This window comes from Polyodon spathula, chromosome 50 (genome assembly GCF_017654505.1).
Source record: "Polyodon spathula isolate WHYD16114869_AA chromosome 50, ASM1765450v1, whole genome shotgun sequence".
Lineage (NCBI taxonomy): Eukaryota > Metazoa > Chordata > Actinopteri > Acipenseriformes > Polyodontidae > Polyodon > Polyodon spathula.
In genome coordinates this window covers 2,241,926-2,256,925 of record NC_054583.1, presented here as the reverse complement: position 1 = coordinate 2,256,925, position 15,000 = coordinate 2,241,926, and the positions used below count along the sequence as shown (strand labels likewise).

General features: G+C 45.8%; 1 protein-coding gene across 1 annotated transcript in view; it reads right to left on the bottom strand.

The window, feature by feature from the left end:
* The window catches only part of LOC121306746 (syntaxin-1B), a 23,316-nt gene that overhangs the window by 2,980 nt on the left and 5,336 nt on the right, over positions 1-15,000 (bottom strand). Inside the window, exons 2-8 of the mRNA XM_041238651.1 lie at positions 7,914-7,988; positions 7,029-7,128; positions 5,723-5,797; positions 3,977-4,050; positions 2,998-3,106; positions 2,700-2,773; positions 1,674-1,811 (exon numbers count right to left, since the gene is read on the bottom strand). Of these exons, the coding sequence (XP_041094585.1) occupies positions 1,674-1,811; positions 2,700-2,773; positions 2,998-3,106; positions 3,977-4,050; positions 5,723-5,797; positions 7,029-7,128; positions 7,914-7,988 (645 nt within the window). The remainder of the gene's footprint in view (positions 1-1,673; positions 1,812-2,699; positions 2,774-2,997; positions 3,107-3,976; positions 4,051-5,722; positions 5,798-7,028; positions 7,129-7,913; positions 7,989-15,000) is intronic.

Sequence of the window (15,000 nt, the reverse complement as noted above, 5' to 3'; positions counted from 1 at the left end):
ACAGCAGAGTCCACAGCACAGCACAGCAGAGTCCACAGCACAGCATTGCTTTACAAAGCACAGCAGAGCCAGCAGAGACCACACAGCACAGCAGAGTCCACAGCACAGCATTGCTTTACAAAGCACAGCAGAGCTGAGCAGAGACCCACAGCACAGCAGAGTCCACAGCACAGCATTGCTTTACAAAGCACAGCAGAGCTGAGCAGAGACCACAGCACAGCACAGCAGAGTCCACAGCACAGCATAGCTTTACAAAGCACAGCAGAGCTGAGCAGAGACCACAGCACAGCACAGCAGAGTCCACAGCACAGCATTGCTTTACAAAGCACAGCAGAGCTGAGCAGAGACCACAGCACAGCACAGCAGAGTCCACAGCACAGCAGAGTCCACAGCACAGCATTGCTTTACAGCACAGCAGCAGCAGAGACCACAGCACAGCACAGCAGAGTCCACAGCACAGCACAGCACAGCAGCACAGCAGAGACCACCACAGCACAGCAGAGTCCACAGCACAGCATTGCTTTCCACAGCACAGCAAGCACAGCAGAGCTGAGCAGAGACCACAGCACAGCACAGCAGAGTCCACAGCACAGCATTGCTTTACAAAGCACAGCAGAGCTGAACAGAGACCACAGCACAGCAGAGTCCACAGCACAGCATTGCTTTACAAAGCACAGCAGAGCTGAGCAGAGACCACAGCACAGCACAGCAGAGTCCACAGCACACATTGCTTTACAAAGCACAGCAGAGCTGAACAGAGACCACAGCACAGCACAGCAGAGTCCACAGCACAGCACAGCAGAGTCCACAGCACAGCACAGCAGAGCAGAGCATTGCCACAGCACAGCAGAGCTGAGCACAGCACAGCACAGCAGAGTCCACAGCACAGCATTGCTTTACAAAGCACAGACCACAGCACAGCAGAGACCACAGCACAGCACAGCAGAGTCCACAGCACAGCATTGCTTTACAAAGCACAGCAGAGCTGAACAGAGACCACAGCACAGCAGAGTCCACAGCACAGCATTGCTTTACAAAGCACAGCAGAGCTGAGCAGAGACCACAGCACAGCACAGCAGAGACCACAGCACAGCACAGCAGTCCACAGCACAGCATTGCTTTACAAAGCACAGCAGAGCTGAGCAGAGACCACAGCACAGCACAGCAGAGTCCACAGCACAGCACAGCAGAGCTCCACAGCACAGCACTGCTTTACAAAGCACAGCAGAGCTGAGCAGAGACCACAGCACAGCACAGCAGAGTCCACAGCACAGCATTGCTTTACAAAGCACAGCAGAGCTGAACAGAGACCACAGCACAGCAGAGTCCACAGCACAGCATTGCTTTACAAAGCACAGCAGAGCAGCAGAGACCACAGCACAGCACAGCAGAGTCCACAGCACAGCATTGCTTTACAAAGCACAGCAGAGCTGAGCAGAGACCACAGCACAGCACAGCAGAGTCCACAGCACAGCATTGCTTTACAAAGCACAGCAGAGCTCAGCAGAGACCACAAACCAGCACAGCAGAGTCCACAGCACAGCACAGCAGAGTCCACAGCACAGCATTGCTTTACAAAGCACAGCAGAGCTGAGCAGAGACCAGTCTCCGTGCCTCAAGCCTGCCCTGGACTGGGGACTGGAGGGAGCCCCCTTTTCCCTGCGTTGTATTACCTGGCTCTCCACCAGCATGGCCATGTCCACGAACATGTCATGCAGCTCGCGGATGCTGTTCTCCAGCTTGATGATCTCGGTGTGTCGGGTCTCGATCTCGTTCAGGGCCTGCTTTGTCATCTGGGAGTCCATTTTGATCTGAGAGAAAGAGAGAGAGAGTTAGAGGTTGGAGAGGGGGTTGGGGTTGGGGGTGTGGTTGGGGGTGTGGGTTGGGTGGGGTTGGGGTTGAGGTTGGGGTTGGGGTTGGGGTTGGGGTTTGGGGGTCCCCAACCCCAACCTCTTGGGGTTGCAACCGCCGCTCGGCTCTAGAGAGTGAGGTTTGGAGTTGGAGTTAGGTTGGGGTTGGGGTTTGTGTTTACCCCAACCCCCAACCCCAACCCTACCCAACCCCACTACAACCCCCAACCTCTACCCAAACCGCAACCCCCGCTCCATCTCTTGTGGGGTTTGGTTTGGAGTTAGGTTGGGGGTTGGGTTGGGGTTTGTGTTGGGGTTGGCGTGGGGTTTGAGGTTGGCGTTGGTGTTAAGCGAACAGAAAAACATCATTCGTGTTAAAGAAAGTTCTCAACAAGTTTCATCACAGACAGCCGCAGAGACAAACCAACAGCATCCTCAGTCCCAGAGATTCTGATACACTCAGTGCCTGCATTATTGCAAAGTGGAGTCATCAACTTCCCAACTGTTGCATATGTTACTGTGTCTAAGCCAGCAATTACACCCATTCGCCACTAGAGGTCACCACTGTCCCTTTGTCTTGTTTTACCACTGACATTATGTCTTAAAGATCTGCATTGTATTGTTGCTATTATTATTATTATTATTATTATTATTATTATTATTATTATTATTATTATTAATCTAATAATAACCATTATAATATCACCTGGCAGTAATAAAGCTCTTTGGAGCATTCTTTCTCTTAGGGAGGGAGGGAGAAGTTCTGGACTGTTCTGGACTGGAGGGAGCATCCTTTTCTCAAAGGGAGGGAGGGAGAAGTTCTGGACTGCAAGGAGCATCCTTACTTACATCATCAGTGAAGATGGCAAGCTTGCCACTTTCCAACATGTCTTCTAACTCTTCATTGGTGGTTGTCCTCCCAGCTGCAAAACAAATCGACCAGTGAGGTCCTTGGAAGGCGATCGCATGACCACAGTAGGCACACAGGCATTATTCACTGCGAGTAAGTAAAAACTACACATTTGTTTGTTTGTTTGTTTGTTTGACCGAGTAAACAATCTGTCATTGAGAGTCTATGTTCTGCCGCTGTACGGCTCTCGGTGGTGTGGGGACCCCAGAACCCAAACCCCCCCCTCCCCAGACTTACTAATCTCCAGCTGCCTTTGGATCCGGTCTTTGCAGCGGTCTCTGTACTTGGACTGTGTGGTGTTGTATTCAGTCATGACTTCCACGAACTTGCGAGACAGAGTGGAGTGCTGATGAGAGAGAGAGAGAGAGAGAGAGAGAGAGAGAGAGAGAGAGAGAGAGAGAGAGAGAGAGAGAGAGAGAGAGAGAGAGAGAGACAGAGAGAGAGTCAGTTTATTCGTTCAAGTATCTGGGAAAACTACAAGGCGCTGGGTGTGTAATTCAATATGTTAACAAGGGAACATTATTCAGCAGCTTTCACTGGACTCTATGAAGCTGAGGGAGTTCATTCTATATAGAGGGGGTGCAATTCAATATGATAACAAGGGAACATTATTCAGCAGCTTTCACTGGACTCTATGAAGCTGAGGGAGTTCATTCTATATAGAGGGGGTGCAATTCAATATGTTAACAAGGGAACATCATTCAGCAGCTTTCACTGGACGCTATGAAGCTGAGGGAGTTCATTCTATATAGAGGGGGTGCAATTCAATATGTTAACAAGGGAACATTATTCAGCAGCTTTCACTGGACTCTATGAAGCTGAGGGAGTTCATTCTATATAGAGGGGGTGCAATTCAATATGTTAACAAGGGAACATTATTCAGCAGCTTTCACTGGACTCTATGAAGGTGAGTGAGTTCATTCTATATAGAGGGGGTGCAATTCAATATGTTAACAAGGGAACATTATTCAGCAGCTTTCACTGGACTCTATGAAGCTGAGGGAGTTCATTCTATATAGAGGGGGTGCAATTCAATATGTTAACAAGGGAACATTATTCAGCAGCTTTCACTGGACTCTATGAAGCTGAGGGAGTTCATTCTATATAGAGGGGGATGCAATTCAATATTTAACAAGGGAACTTATTCAGCAGCTGCATCATGGCTGAGTGAGTTATTCTAGGTAAGTCTGTGATCAATATGTTAACGAAGGCTCACCTGCGTCTTTCGAATTCGTAAATCTGCTGAAGATCTGTTTAGCCCTTCTTCTTGTTCTATGCTCTGTTCGATCGCTGGAATTCAATATTATTATTAGGGAATTATTATTATTATTATTATTATTATTATTATTATTTATTATAATTTACTCAGCTTTCCCTGATATCTAATAAAACTAAGAGGGGGTAAATTCAATATGTTAACAAGGGAACATTTTTCAGCAGCTTTCACTGGACTCTATGAAGCTGAGGGAGTTCATTCTATATAGAGGGGGTCAATTCAATATGTTAACAAGGGAACATTATTCAGCTATTTTCACTGGACTCTATGAAGCTGAGGGAGTTCATTCTATATAGAGGGGGTGGAATTCAATATGTTAACAAGGGAACATTATTCAGCAGCTTTCACTGGACTCTATGAAGCTGAGGGAGTTCATTCTATATAGAGGGGGTGCAATTCAATATGTTAACAAGGGAACATTATTCAGCAGCTTTCACTGGACTCTATGAAGCTGAGTGAGTTCATTCTATATAGAGGGGGTGCAATTGATGTTAACAAGGGAACATGATTCAGCAGCTTTCACTGGACTCTATGAAGATGAGGGAGTTCATTCTATATAGAGGGGGTGCAATTCAATATGATAACAAGGGAACATTATTCAGCAGATTGACTGGACTCTATGAAGCTGGGTGAGTTCATTCTATATAGAGGGGGATGCAACACTTGGCCCTTAAGCTGAAAAATTTGCGTAGTACCATCACTATAATCAGACATAAGTACGTTGCTCACCGCGTTAATTCTGGATGGAGGAGGGAGGGATAGACGGATGGATGGATTGATTGATAGATTGGTTGATTGATTGATTGATGGATGGATAGATAGATGGATGGAGGGAGGGATAGATGGATGGATGGATTGATTGATAGATTGGTTGATTGGTTGATTGATGGATGGATGGGCAGATTGATGGATGGATTTCTTGATGGATTATGATTATGGATTAGATGGATGGATTGCTTGATGGATTGATTGATGGACGGATGGGTAGATTGATGGATGATTGAGGGATAGATGGTTTTTCACTGGATCTTATGGATATGATTGATAGATTGGTTGATCCACATTGATTGATGGATGGATGGGCAGATTGATGGATGGATTGATTGATTGATGGATGGGCAGATTGATGGACGGATTGCTTGATTGATTGACTGATTGATGGATGGGTAGATTGATGGATGGATTTCTTGATGGATTGATTGATGGCTGGATGGGTAGATTGATGGATGGATTTCTTGCGACTATTGATGGATTGATTGATGGATGGATGGATTGATTGATGGATGGATTTCTTGATGGATTGATTGATGGATGGATGGGTAGGATGGATGGATTGATTGATGGATTGATTGATGGATGGATGGGTAGATTGATGGATGGATTTCTTGATGGATTGATTGATGGACGGATGGGCAGATTGATGGATGGATTGCTTGATGGATTGATTGATGGACGGATGGGTAGATTGATGGATGGATTTCTTGATGGATTGATTGATGGATGGATGGGTAGATTGATGGATGGATTTCTTGATGGATTGATTGATGGATGGATGGGTAGATTGATGGATGGATTTATTGATGGATTGATTGATGGATGGATGGGCAGATGGATGGATGGATTGCTTGATTGATTGATTGATTGATGTATCACTCGAGTGATGACGGAGGGCTCAGGTGAACATACCTTTTAATTTAGTCCTCACTTTATTTGCAGTCTTCTTGATGTCTGCAGTGAGATCCTCCAGTTCTTGTTTGGTTTCTTCAAGGTGAGAGAGAAGAGAAAGAGAAGGAAAAAAAATTAAAAAAACACAAAGTGAGGTTTCACAACCTAAGCGATTAGCCCCGCCTACTGTCATGATTTGATTTACTGTTTCTAACTCCAGTCAAACAAAACTCCACACAGGGTGAAACTTGATGGCAAACTAAAGACTTTGGCAAATCTTTCTTTGAAAGCATATTTAGTTCTTAAAAAGGTGTTTTACAAAGTGGAGAGACGTCCCCCCAACGGCGTTCTTTCAGGAGTTCCTGTCTTTGCGGGGACATTTTCCCAAATTTTGTCCGCACGTTGACAGTAACACCTGCCCACAGACACACGCACACACGCACGCACACAGACAGAGACAGAGATGAAGCTAGTTAACTAGTTCTGAAGTCAAACTTGTAACTAGTCTCAAAGCCCAACACTTAACTCACAAATTGGAAGAACACAAAGTCTTCTGGTTACAGCTCTGACAACGCGAGACAGGAAAATAAAACAGAAAATAGGAGAAACTAAACAGAAATAAAAAACAAACAAACACACACACACACACACACACACACACACACACACACACACAAGGAATCTGAAAAACAAAGAACGACAAAATAAACTAAAAATAAAAAAAAAGACACAATGCAAGAGTAACGTATTCATGACACGTTTTCAAAACGAAATCCTGCTTACAAAAAGTAGAAATTATAAATGAATTAAAAGCGTTCAGTGCGAGCGTTTGAAATAACTGCAAATATAGAATTGGATTGTTTTAGTTTTTACCCGGTTTAGTTAAAGGCCAGAGTGAACACTTTTGGGCCCTCTGCTCTTATCTTTCCATAAAAAAATATAGGAGTTATTAATAATAATAATAATAATAATACTAATAATAAAATTTAGTTAAAAAGCGCTTTGAAACACGTTCCCAGTCACAGTGACCGGTCACATTACCCTCACGTTCGCGTTGGGTCAGGATAGCACTGTGCTTGTTTCTTGTGTTCCCAACTTCACACGTTTCTTTGCTCCTCTGATTCCTCCACCTGGCAGAGACACAGGAAACTGGAAAGGTTTAAAGGTGTCTGCTGCTGAGAATCCCAGTTATCCATTGACCTCGCTCTGTGTGGTGTCCTGTTAACTTGCGTGTGCGGTGAAGCGTAATAATAATAATAATAATAATAATAGTTAGAAAAGCGCTTTGTAAACACGGTCCAGTGCCTCACAGTGACCGGTCACTTACTCTCGTCCGGGTTGGGTGCTGCTAGGATAGCACTGTGCTGTTTCTTGACCTGTTCCACATCTTCACACAGTTTCTCTATGCATCCTCTGATCTCCTCCACCTGCAGAGAGGAAACACAGAGCTCTGTTTACAAGAAAAGGGGCTTGCTGTCTGGAGAATCCCAGTCCAATCCAAGCCATTGACTCGCTCTGTGTGTGTGTCTGTGTGTGTGTGTGTGTGTGCATGTGTGCGTGTGCGTGTGCGTGTGCGTGTGCGTGTGTGCGTGTGTGTGTGGGACCCCCAGCAAGTCACTTCACCTCCTTGTGCTCCGTCCTTATGATGGATGTTCAAACAAACGAGGTATATAAATATAAATAATAGGTATAGAGGGGTTAACGTTAAGTTATACTTACAAGGGAACATTATTCAGCAATAATAATAATAATAATAATAATAATAATAATAATAATAATATGTGAACAAAATTTTGATATTTTATTTAACATCATATACTCAAAAGAAAACTACTAAATTATATCGCTAAAAAAAAAAGTCTAAGAATTTCATGATAGATTTCGAAATGCCACATTTTTCAATCCTTTTTCGTCAAGTAACTGGAATTCACTATGTTAAGAAGGGAACATTATTCAGCAGCTTTCACTGGACTCTATGAAGCTGAGGGAGTTCATTCTATATAGAGGGGGTGGAATTCAATATGTTAACAAGGGAACATTATTCAGCAGCTTATTTAACGAAAACTACCTTATTTTTCACACAAAATGGAACATTGCATTTATAAATTGCTGAAAACTGTAATCGGATTACAGTAACTGAAAAATGTAATCAGATTACAATAAAATATTACGTGTAATGCATTCTCAAGCCTGTACGTGTCAAAAATCTTACCTGTTCGAAGAATTCATCCATAAAATGATCTCTGTCCACGTGGACCACCTCTTCATCATCATCGCTGTCTTTAGCCTGAAACGAGAACAGAGACGTCCCTCAGCGCTTTCTTTATCTAACCACTGAGCTCCTCAAACCCACTGCCTTCCACACTGCAGCCCGGCGCTTTCTTTATCTAACCACTGAGCTCCTCAAACCCCACTGCCTTCCACATTGCAGCCCAGCGCTTTCTTTATCTAACCACTGAGCTCCTCAAACCCACTGCCTTCCACACTGCAGCCCAGCGCTTTCTTTATCTAACCACTGAGCTCCTCAAACCCACTGCCTTCCACACTGCAGCCCAGCGCTTTCTTTATCTAACCACTGAGCTCCTCAAACCCACTGCCTTCCACACTGCAGCCCAGCGCTTTCTTTATCTAACCACTGAGCTCCTCAAACCCCACTGCCTTCCACACTGCAGCCCAGCGCTTTCTTTATCTAACCACTGAGCTCCTCAAACCCACTGCCTTCCACACTGCAGCCCAGCGCTTTCTTTATCAAACCACTGAGCTCCTCAAACCCACTGCCTTCCACACTGCAGCCCGGCACTTTCTTTATCAAACCACTGAGCTCCTCAAACCCCACTGCCTTCCACACTGCAGCCCAGCGCTTTCTTTATCTAACCACTGAATTATACTTTAGTAGTTCATCAGAGGCAGTGTGGTCTAGTGGTTAAAGTCCAGGTCACGGGTTCAAATCCCACCTCTGCCACTAGACTGACCCCCCTGTGTGTGACCCTGAGCGCGTCGCTTCACCTCCTTGTGCTCCGTCCTGCGGGTGAGATGTTAAATCAACGTCCTATTGGAAGTGACTCTGCGTATAATGCACAGTTCACAGCCTGCCTCTGTACAGCACTTTGCGACGGTGGGCCACTCTGAAAGGCTTCAGCGTTGTTTTTTTTGTTTTTTTGCTGTTTGTATTTAACTCCCCCTATTATGTTCAGAATTTAGATACATCTGTTATGTTTTGGGTCATTAAGGGTATAGTTGGCACACTGTGGTCCCATTCTACCAGCCTCGCCCCATTGCAGCTGCCCTATACTTGTGCTGCCATTGCCCCTCAGTGTAATACAGAACCATTATTGCAGTGCCTCTGTCTGTCTGCATTGCCATTGAAGATCATTGAGGGTATAGTTGGCACGCTGTGGTCCCACTCTACCAGCCTCGCCCCATTGCAGCTGCCCTATACTTGTGCTGCCATTGCCCCTCAGTGTAATACAGAACCATTATTGCAGTGCCGCTGTCTGTAATACATTGAAGATCATTGAGGGTATAGTGCCGCTGTGGTCCCATTCTACCAGCCTCGCCCCATTGCAGCTGCCCTATACTTGTGCTGCCATTGCCCCTCAGTGTGATACAGAACCACGGTGCTTTTAAAAAGCTCTAAAACCCAACATCAGGATATAGGGTTGATCAAATGCTGATTTTATTTTATTTATTTATGTTTTATCAGTGGAAATGCTGATTTTATTTTATTTATTTATGTTTTATCAGTGGAATTTGAGTTTTAATTTAAAAAAAAAAAGAATCAAATTTGGAAGGGATGAAAAACACACCTGTAAAAATATAGCACAAGGTATCTTTTTTTTCACTGAAGCCCTGCAAGCTTCCAGCATCTGTGAATTTAAAAAAATACACACACACACACACACACACACACACACACACACACACACACACACACACACACACACACACAAAACCATGACCTAATGAGAAGAGAGAGAACAGCCAGCCAATCAGAATCCACACAGCCCTCTGCTGCTCCGCACTGGCAACGCCCAGTGCCGTTGCCCACAGCCAATCAGAGCATTCCAGCACAGACAAAGGGGCCAGGATTCTGTCCTCTGATTGGCTCCTGGAGCTCCGGTGATTTGAGACACACACAAGGCAGTCCATTGAAGCCTTTCTTTAGAAATCCTCTATTGATCTCAGCAGCTTGCAGAGACAATGCTAAACGTTATGGGCTGGTTTTCACTCCAGCCTGACCCTCAATCCCTGAAATAGGCTCTTAATGAACGAACAAGAATCTTAATTAGGTCTTCTTAATTGTTTTCAGCAAAAATCGTTAACTATAATAATAATAATAATAATAATAATAATAATAATAATAATAACTAATATACAAAATACTATCTGAATAACAATTTGTTTACACGTTTGATGTTCCAAAACTCCTTTTTTGTTCCAAGGTTCTCCAGACTTTTCTGGAAAAACACCACATGTGTTTCGTGGCACACGTCCACAAACACGTGTTTTACACACACACGCACACGCACACGCACACACACAACACACACGCACACGCACACACACGGCTTGCAAAGGGGTTTCTTTAAGCAAGTTTGAAATAAAACGCGTGCCTTTCAAAGGCTGCACACCTGAGCCCTCGAGAACACACATGACGTAGGGAAGCTGCGTGCAAATGCTTTTTTGCGCCACCATACGTGGCCAGATCCAGCGCATTGACCTGAGCGGAATGCCGCGCTTACCGGGACGACAATAGAGACGGTCTGCAGAGGTAAACGCCGTTTTCACCCAGTTTATAAAATTTGGGTAAAACAATGACCACTTGTCACTCATTTCAACTCTCTGGTGAGATGCAAATCCTGGGTTAAAGACAAGATATTCACACCACGCACCCTCAGGGGGGTGGCCGTGGGCGTGGGAGTGGGAGTGGGGGTGGGGGGTGGATGTGGTTGGCTGAGAGCCAGTACCTATGCATCTGTTCGTGCTTATCTGTTCAATCTATCAGTTCAGCTCCACCGAAACAGGGGCACGTAGCCACTTTTTAAAAAAAAAAAAAATGTCCACTATACCACTGAGCGCTCCAGTCGATTTAAACGATAGAATTCTATTGGTTCTGGTGAGCTGACTGACTAACCCGAACCCTGTCTTAAAGCAGCTGCAAAACAGACCTTAAAAACAGGGTCTATAGCGAGTGATGATGCAAAACTTTCAGCCTGTATGTATCACACCTGGACCTTTAGAGTCCTGTTTGATTGGAATTAATAACCCATTAAACACATTCACACATGCAGTGGAGGATTTATATTGTGCAGAGAGACAAATAAACACACTTTTTAATATTTCACATGCAAAAAAAAAAACAAAAAACTATCCAACGCAAATTGACATGCAATAAGAACCAGCAGAACAGCATTGAAATTAAACACAGGGTAGAGGCAGTTTAACAAAGAGACTCACAGCACACAGGGTTACAGAAAAAAAAGGCATTTATTAAAACAGTATAATTCGTGCCAAAGGTGCGACATGGGAGATATTGCATCTCAAAGCGCTGTAACATTATTATTATTATTATTATTATTCATGAATTACAAATAAATAGTTAGCACGCTGTGGTCCCATTCTACCAGCCTCGCCCCATTGCAGCTGCCCTATGCTTGTGCTGCCATTGCCCCTCAGTGTAATACAGAACCATTATTGCAGTGCCACTGTCTGTCTGCATTGCCATTGAAGATCATTGAGGGTATAGTTAGCACACTGTGGTCCCATTCTACCAGCCTCGCCCCATTGCAGCTGCCCTATACTTGTGCTGCCATTGCCCCTCGGTGTAATACAGAACCATTATTGCAGTGCCACTGTCTGTCTGCATTGCCATTGAAGATAATTGTGCTACTATGACATCACCACCATCGTGTCTCACGGCGCCCCGCAAGTACTGGTAATAAGCACGCACAGTGAAGAAGCAGTCATGCGTGAAGGGGTTAAATATGAGCAGCTCTCTGCCGTGGCTCAGAAGGCAACAGAACCGCGCGAGAGTTCGTCCCCAGTGCGACGCAAGAGTCAGAGTTTAAAAAAAGAAGGCAGCCGTAATTAATTATAAATTATAAATTATATATATATGCAATCCTGCTGAAAACGCAGGATTGCATGTGGTAAAGCATAGGGAAGCATTGTAAAGCACAGAGAGGTCTGGTAAAGCATAGGGAAGCATTGTAAAGCACAGAGAGGTCTGGTAAAGCATAGGGAAGCATTGTAAAGCACAGAGAGGTCTGGTAAAGCATAGGGAAGCATTGTAAAGCACAGAGAGGTCTGGTAAAGCATAGGGAAGCATTGTAAAGCACAGAGAGGTCTGGTAAAGCATAGGGAAGCATTGTAAAGCACAGAGAGGTCTGGTAAAGCATAGGGAAGCATTGTAAAGCACAGAGAGGTCTGGTAAAGCATAGGGAAGCATTGTAAAGCACAGAGAGGTCTGGTAAAGCATAGGGAAGCATTGTAAAGCACAGAGAGGTCTGGTAAAGCATAGGGAAGCATTGTAAAGCACAGAGAGGTATGGTAAAGCACAGGGAAGCATTGTAAAGCACAGAGAGGTCTGGTAAAGCACAGGGAAGCATTGTAAAGCACAGAGAGGTCTGGTAAAGCATAGGGAAGCATTGTAAAGCACAGAGAGGTCTGGTAAAGCATAGGGAAGCATTGTAAAGCACAGAGAGGTGTGGTAAAGCACAGGGAAGCATTGTAAAGCACAGAGAGGTCTGGTAAGGCACAGGGAAGCATTGTAAAGCACAGAGAGGTCTGGTAAAGCACAGGGAAGCATTGTAAAGCACAGAGATGTCTGGTAAAGCACAGGGAAGCATTGTGAAGCACAGAGAGGTCTGGCAAAGCATAGGGAAGCATTGTAAAGCACAGAGAGGTGTGGTAAAGCATAGGGCCGACCACCGACTACAAACCTGTTAAGAGATGAAGCACAGATTGAACTAAAACTAAACAGTTTTTTTTTTTTATTTTTCTGCAACTTTGAATCGATTGGATATCCTTATATATATATACCCTCCCTGTATGAACACACCTCAGGGTGAGAGAGAATTTCAACAGAGAAACGACAGGAAACTCGTGTGTTTTAATTCAGCGTCTTGAATAACTTCTTTAAAAAAATAATTAAAAAAAATAAAAATAAAAAAGCGTTTTATTATTCATCTTCACGCATGCTCAATTAAATTATTATTATATTTAAATTAGACAATCGCTAATTTACCTGTTTGGATAATTTTTCCAAGATTCCTCATGTTTTGTGGTTTGATTTCATACGCCCACGAGATGAAGCCACCACTATGGAATTAAGTTTCATCACAAGCGGACAAGCGGTGGCGTGTCTTGCAATGCAGCCTTATTTAAGTCTTCCCTGGGTGCAGATATTAGTATTCTCGCTAACGTGATGCCTCTGCCAGCCAGCCAGAACCTCCGCGGACAAAACATGACATCAGAGCCTCAAGTCCCTTTCCTGCTTATATTAGCTGATGAGTCATCTACAGGGTGCAAGCGTGTCTTGAATGTGGATAGGAAGCCTGCCCTGGACTGGAGGGAGCCCCCTTAGAAGGGTGAGGGAGGGAGGGAGCAGTTCAGTCTCTGTGCCTCAAGCCTGCCCTGGACTGGAGGGAGCCCCCTTTCTCTTAGAGGGGTGAGGGAGCAGTTCAGTCTCTGTGCCTCAAGCCTGCCCTGGACTGGAGGGAGCCCCCTTTCTCTTAGAGGGGTGAGGGAGGGAGCAGTTCAGTCTCTGCCTCAAGCCTGCCCTGGACTGGAGGGAGCCCCCTTTCTCTTAGAGGGGTGAGGGAGGGAGCAGTTCAGTCTCTGTGCCTCAAGCCTGTCCTGGACTGGAGGGAGCCCCCTTTCTCTTAGGGGGGTGAGGGAGGGAGCAGTTCAGTCTCTATGCCTCAAGCCTGCCCTGTGCTGGAGGGAGCACCCTTTCTCTTAGGGGGTAAGGGGGGGGAGCAGTTCAGTCTCTGTGCTTCAAGCCTGCCCTGGACTGGAGGGAGCACCCTTTCTCTTAGGGGGGAGGGAGGGAGGGAGCAGTTCAGTCTCCGTGCCTCAAGCCTGCCCTGGACTGGAGGGAGCCCCCTTTCTCTTAGAGGGGTGAGGGAGGGAGCAGTTCAGTCTCTGCCTCAACCCTGCCCTGGACTGGAAGGAGCCCCCTTTCTCTTAGAGGGGTGAGGGAGGGAGCAGTTCAGTTTCTGTGCCTCAACCCTGTCCTGGACTGGAGGGAGCACCCTTTCTCTTAGAGGGGTGAGGGAGGGAGCAGTTCAGTCTCTGTGCCTCAAGCCTGCCCTGGACTGGAGGGAGCACCCTTTCTCTTAGGGGGGAGGGAGGGAGGGAGCAGTTCAGTCTCTGTGCCTCAAGCCTGCCCTGGACTGGAGGGAGCCCCCTTTCTCTTAGAGGGGTGAGGGAGGGAGCAGTTCAGTCTCTGTGCCTCAAGCCTGCCCTGGACTAGAGGGAGCTCCCTTTCTCTTAGAGGGGTGAGGGAGGGAGCAGTTCAGTTTCTGTGCCTCAACCCTGTCCTGGACTGGAGGGAGCCCCCTTTCTCTTAGAGGGGTGAGGGAGGGAGGCAGGGAGCAGTTCAGTCTCCGTGCCTCAAGCCTGCCCTGGACTGGAGGGAGCCCCCTTTCTCTTAGAGGGGTGAGGGAGGGAGCAGTTCAGTCTCTGCCTCAACCCTGCCCTGGACTGGAAGGAGCCCCCTTTCTCTTAGAGGGGTAAGGGGGGGAGCAGTTCAGTTTCTGTGCCTCAACCCTGTCCTGGACTGGAGGGAGCACCCTTTCTCTTAGAGGGGTAAGGGAGGGAGCAGTTCAGTCTCTATGCCTCAAGCCTGCCCTGGACTGGAGGGAGCTCCCTTTTTCTTTGATCGGGATAGAACACTGTTGAGGATAAATATCTATCAACGGAAACCAGGGAAACAGCAAGGCTTACATTTTCAAAACCAAAGTTGCTAACATGAATACACAAAACAGTTTGTTTGCTTTGAAATTCTGCAGCCAGTCTGCAGATAATGAAAAAGGCAACAGCTGGCGTGTCTCGCGCCATCTGTTCCAAAAACACACAAACCTGAAGGAAGGGGAGGCACAGCCTCTGCTTTGTCACTGCGCTGTATCTTATATATGTTATTTCGAGTGGAAAACCGAATTAATACATCTGTGTGCGAATGTATCTCAACAGCCTGTTGCTTCTGCCGCTGTGTGAGGTGCTGTACCCATATCACGTCAAGCCACCTGAACTGAAAAATGAGTTATTATTGACGACTTTAATAGGCCACACTATGC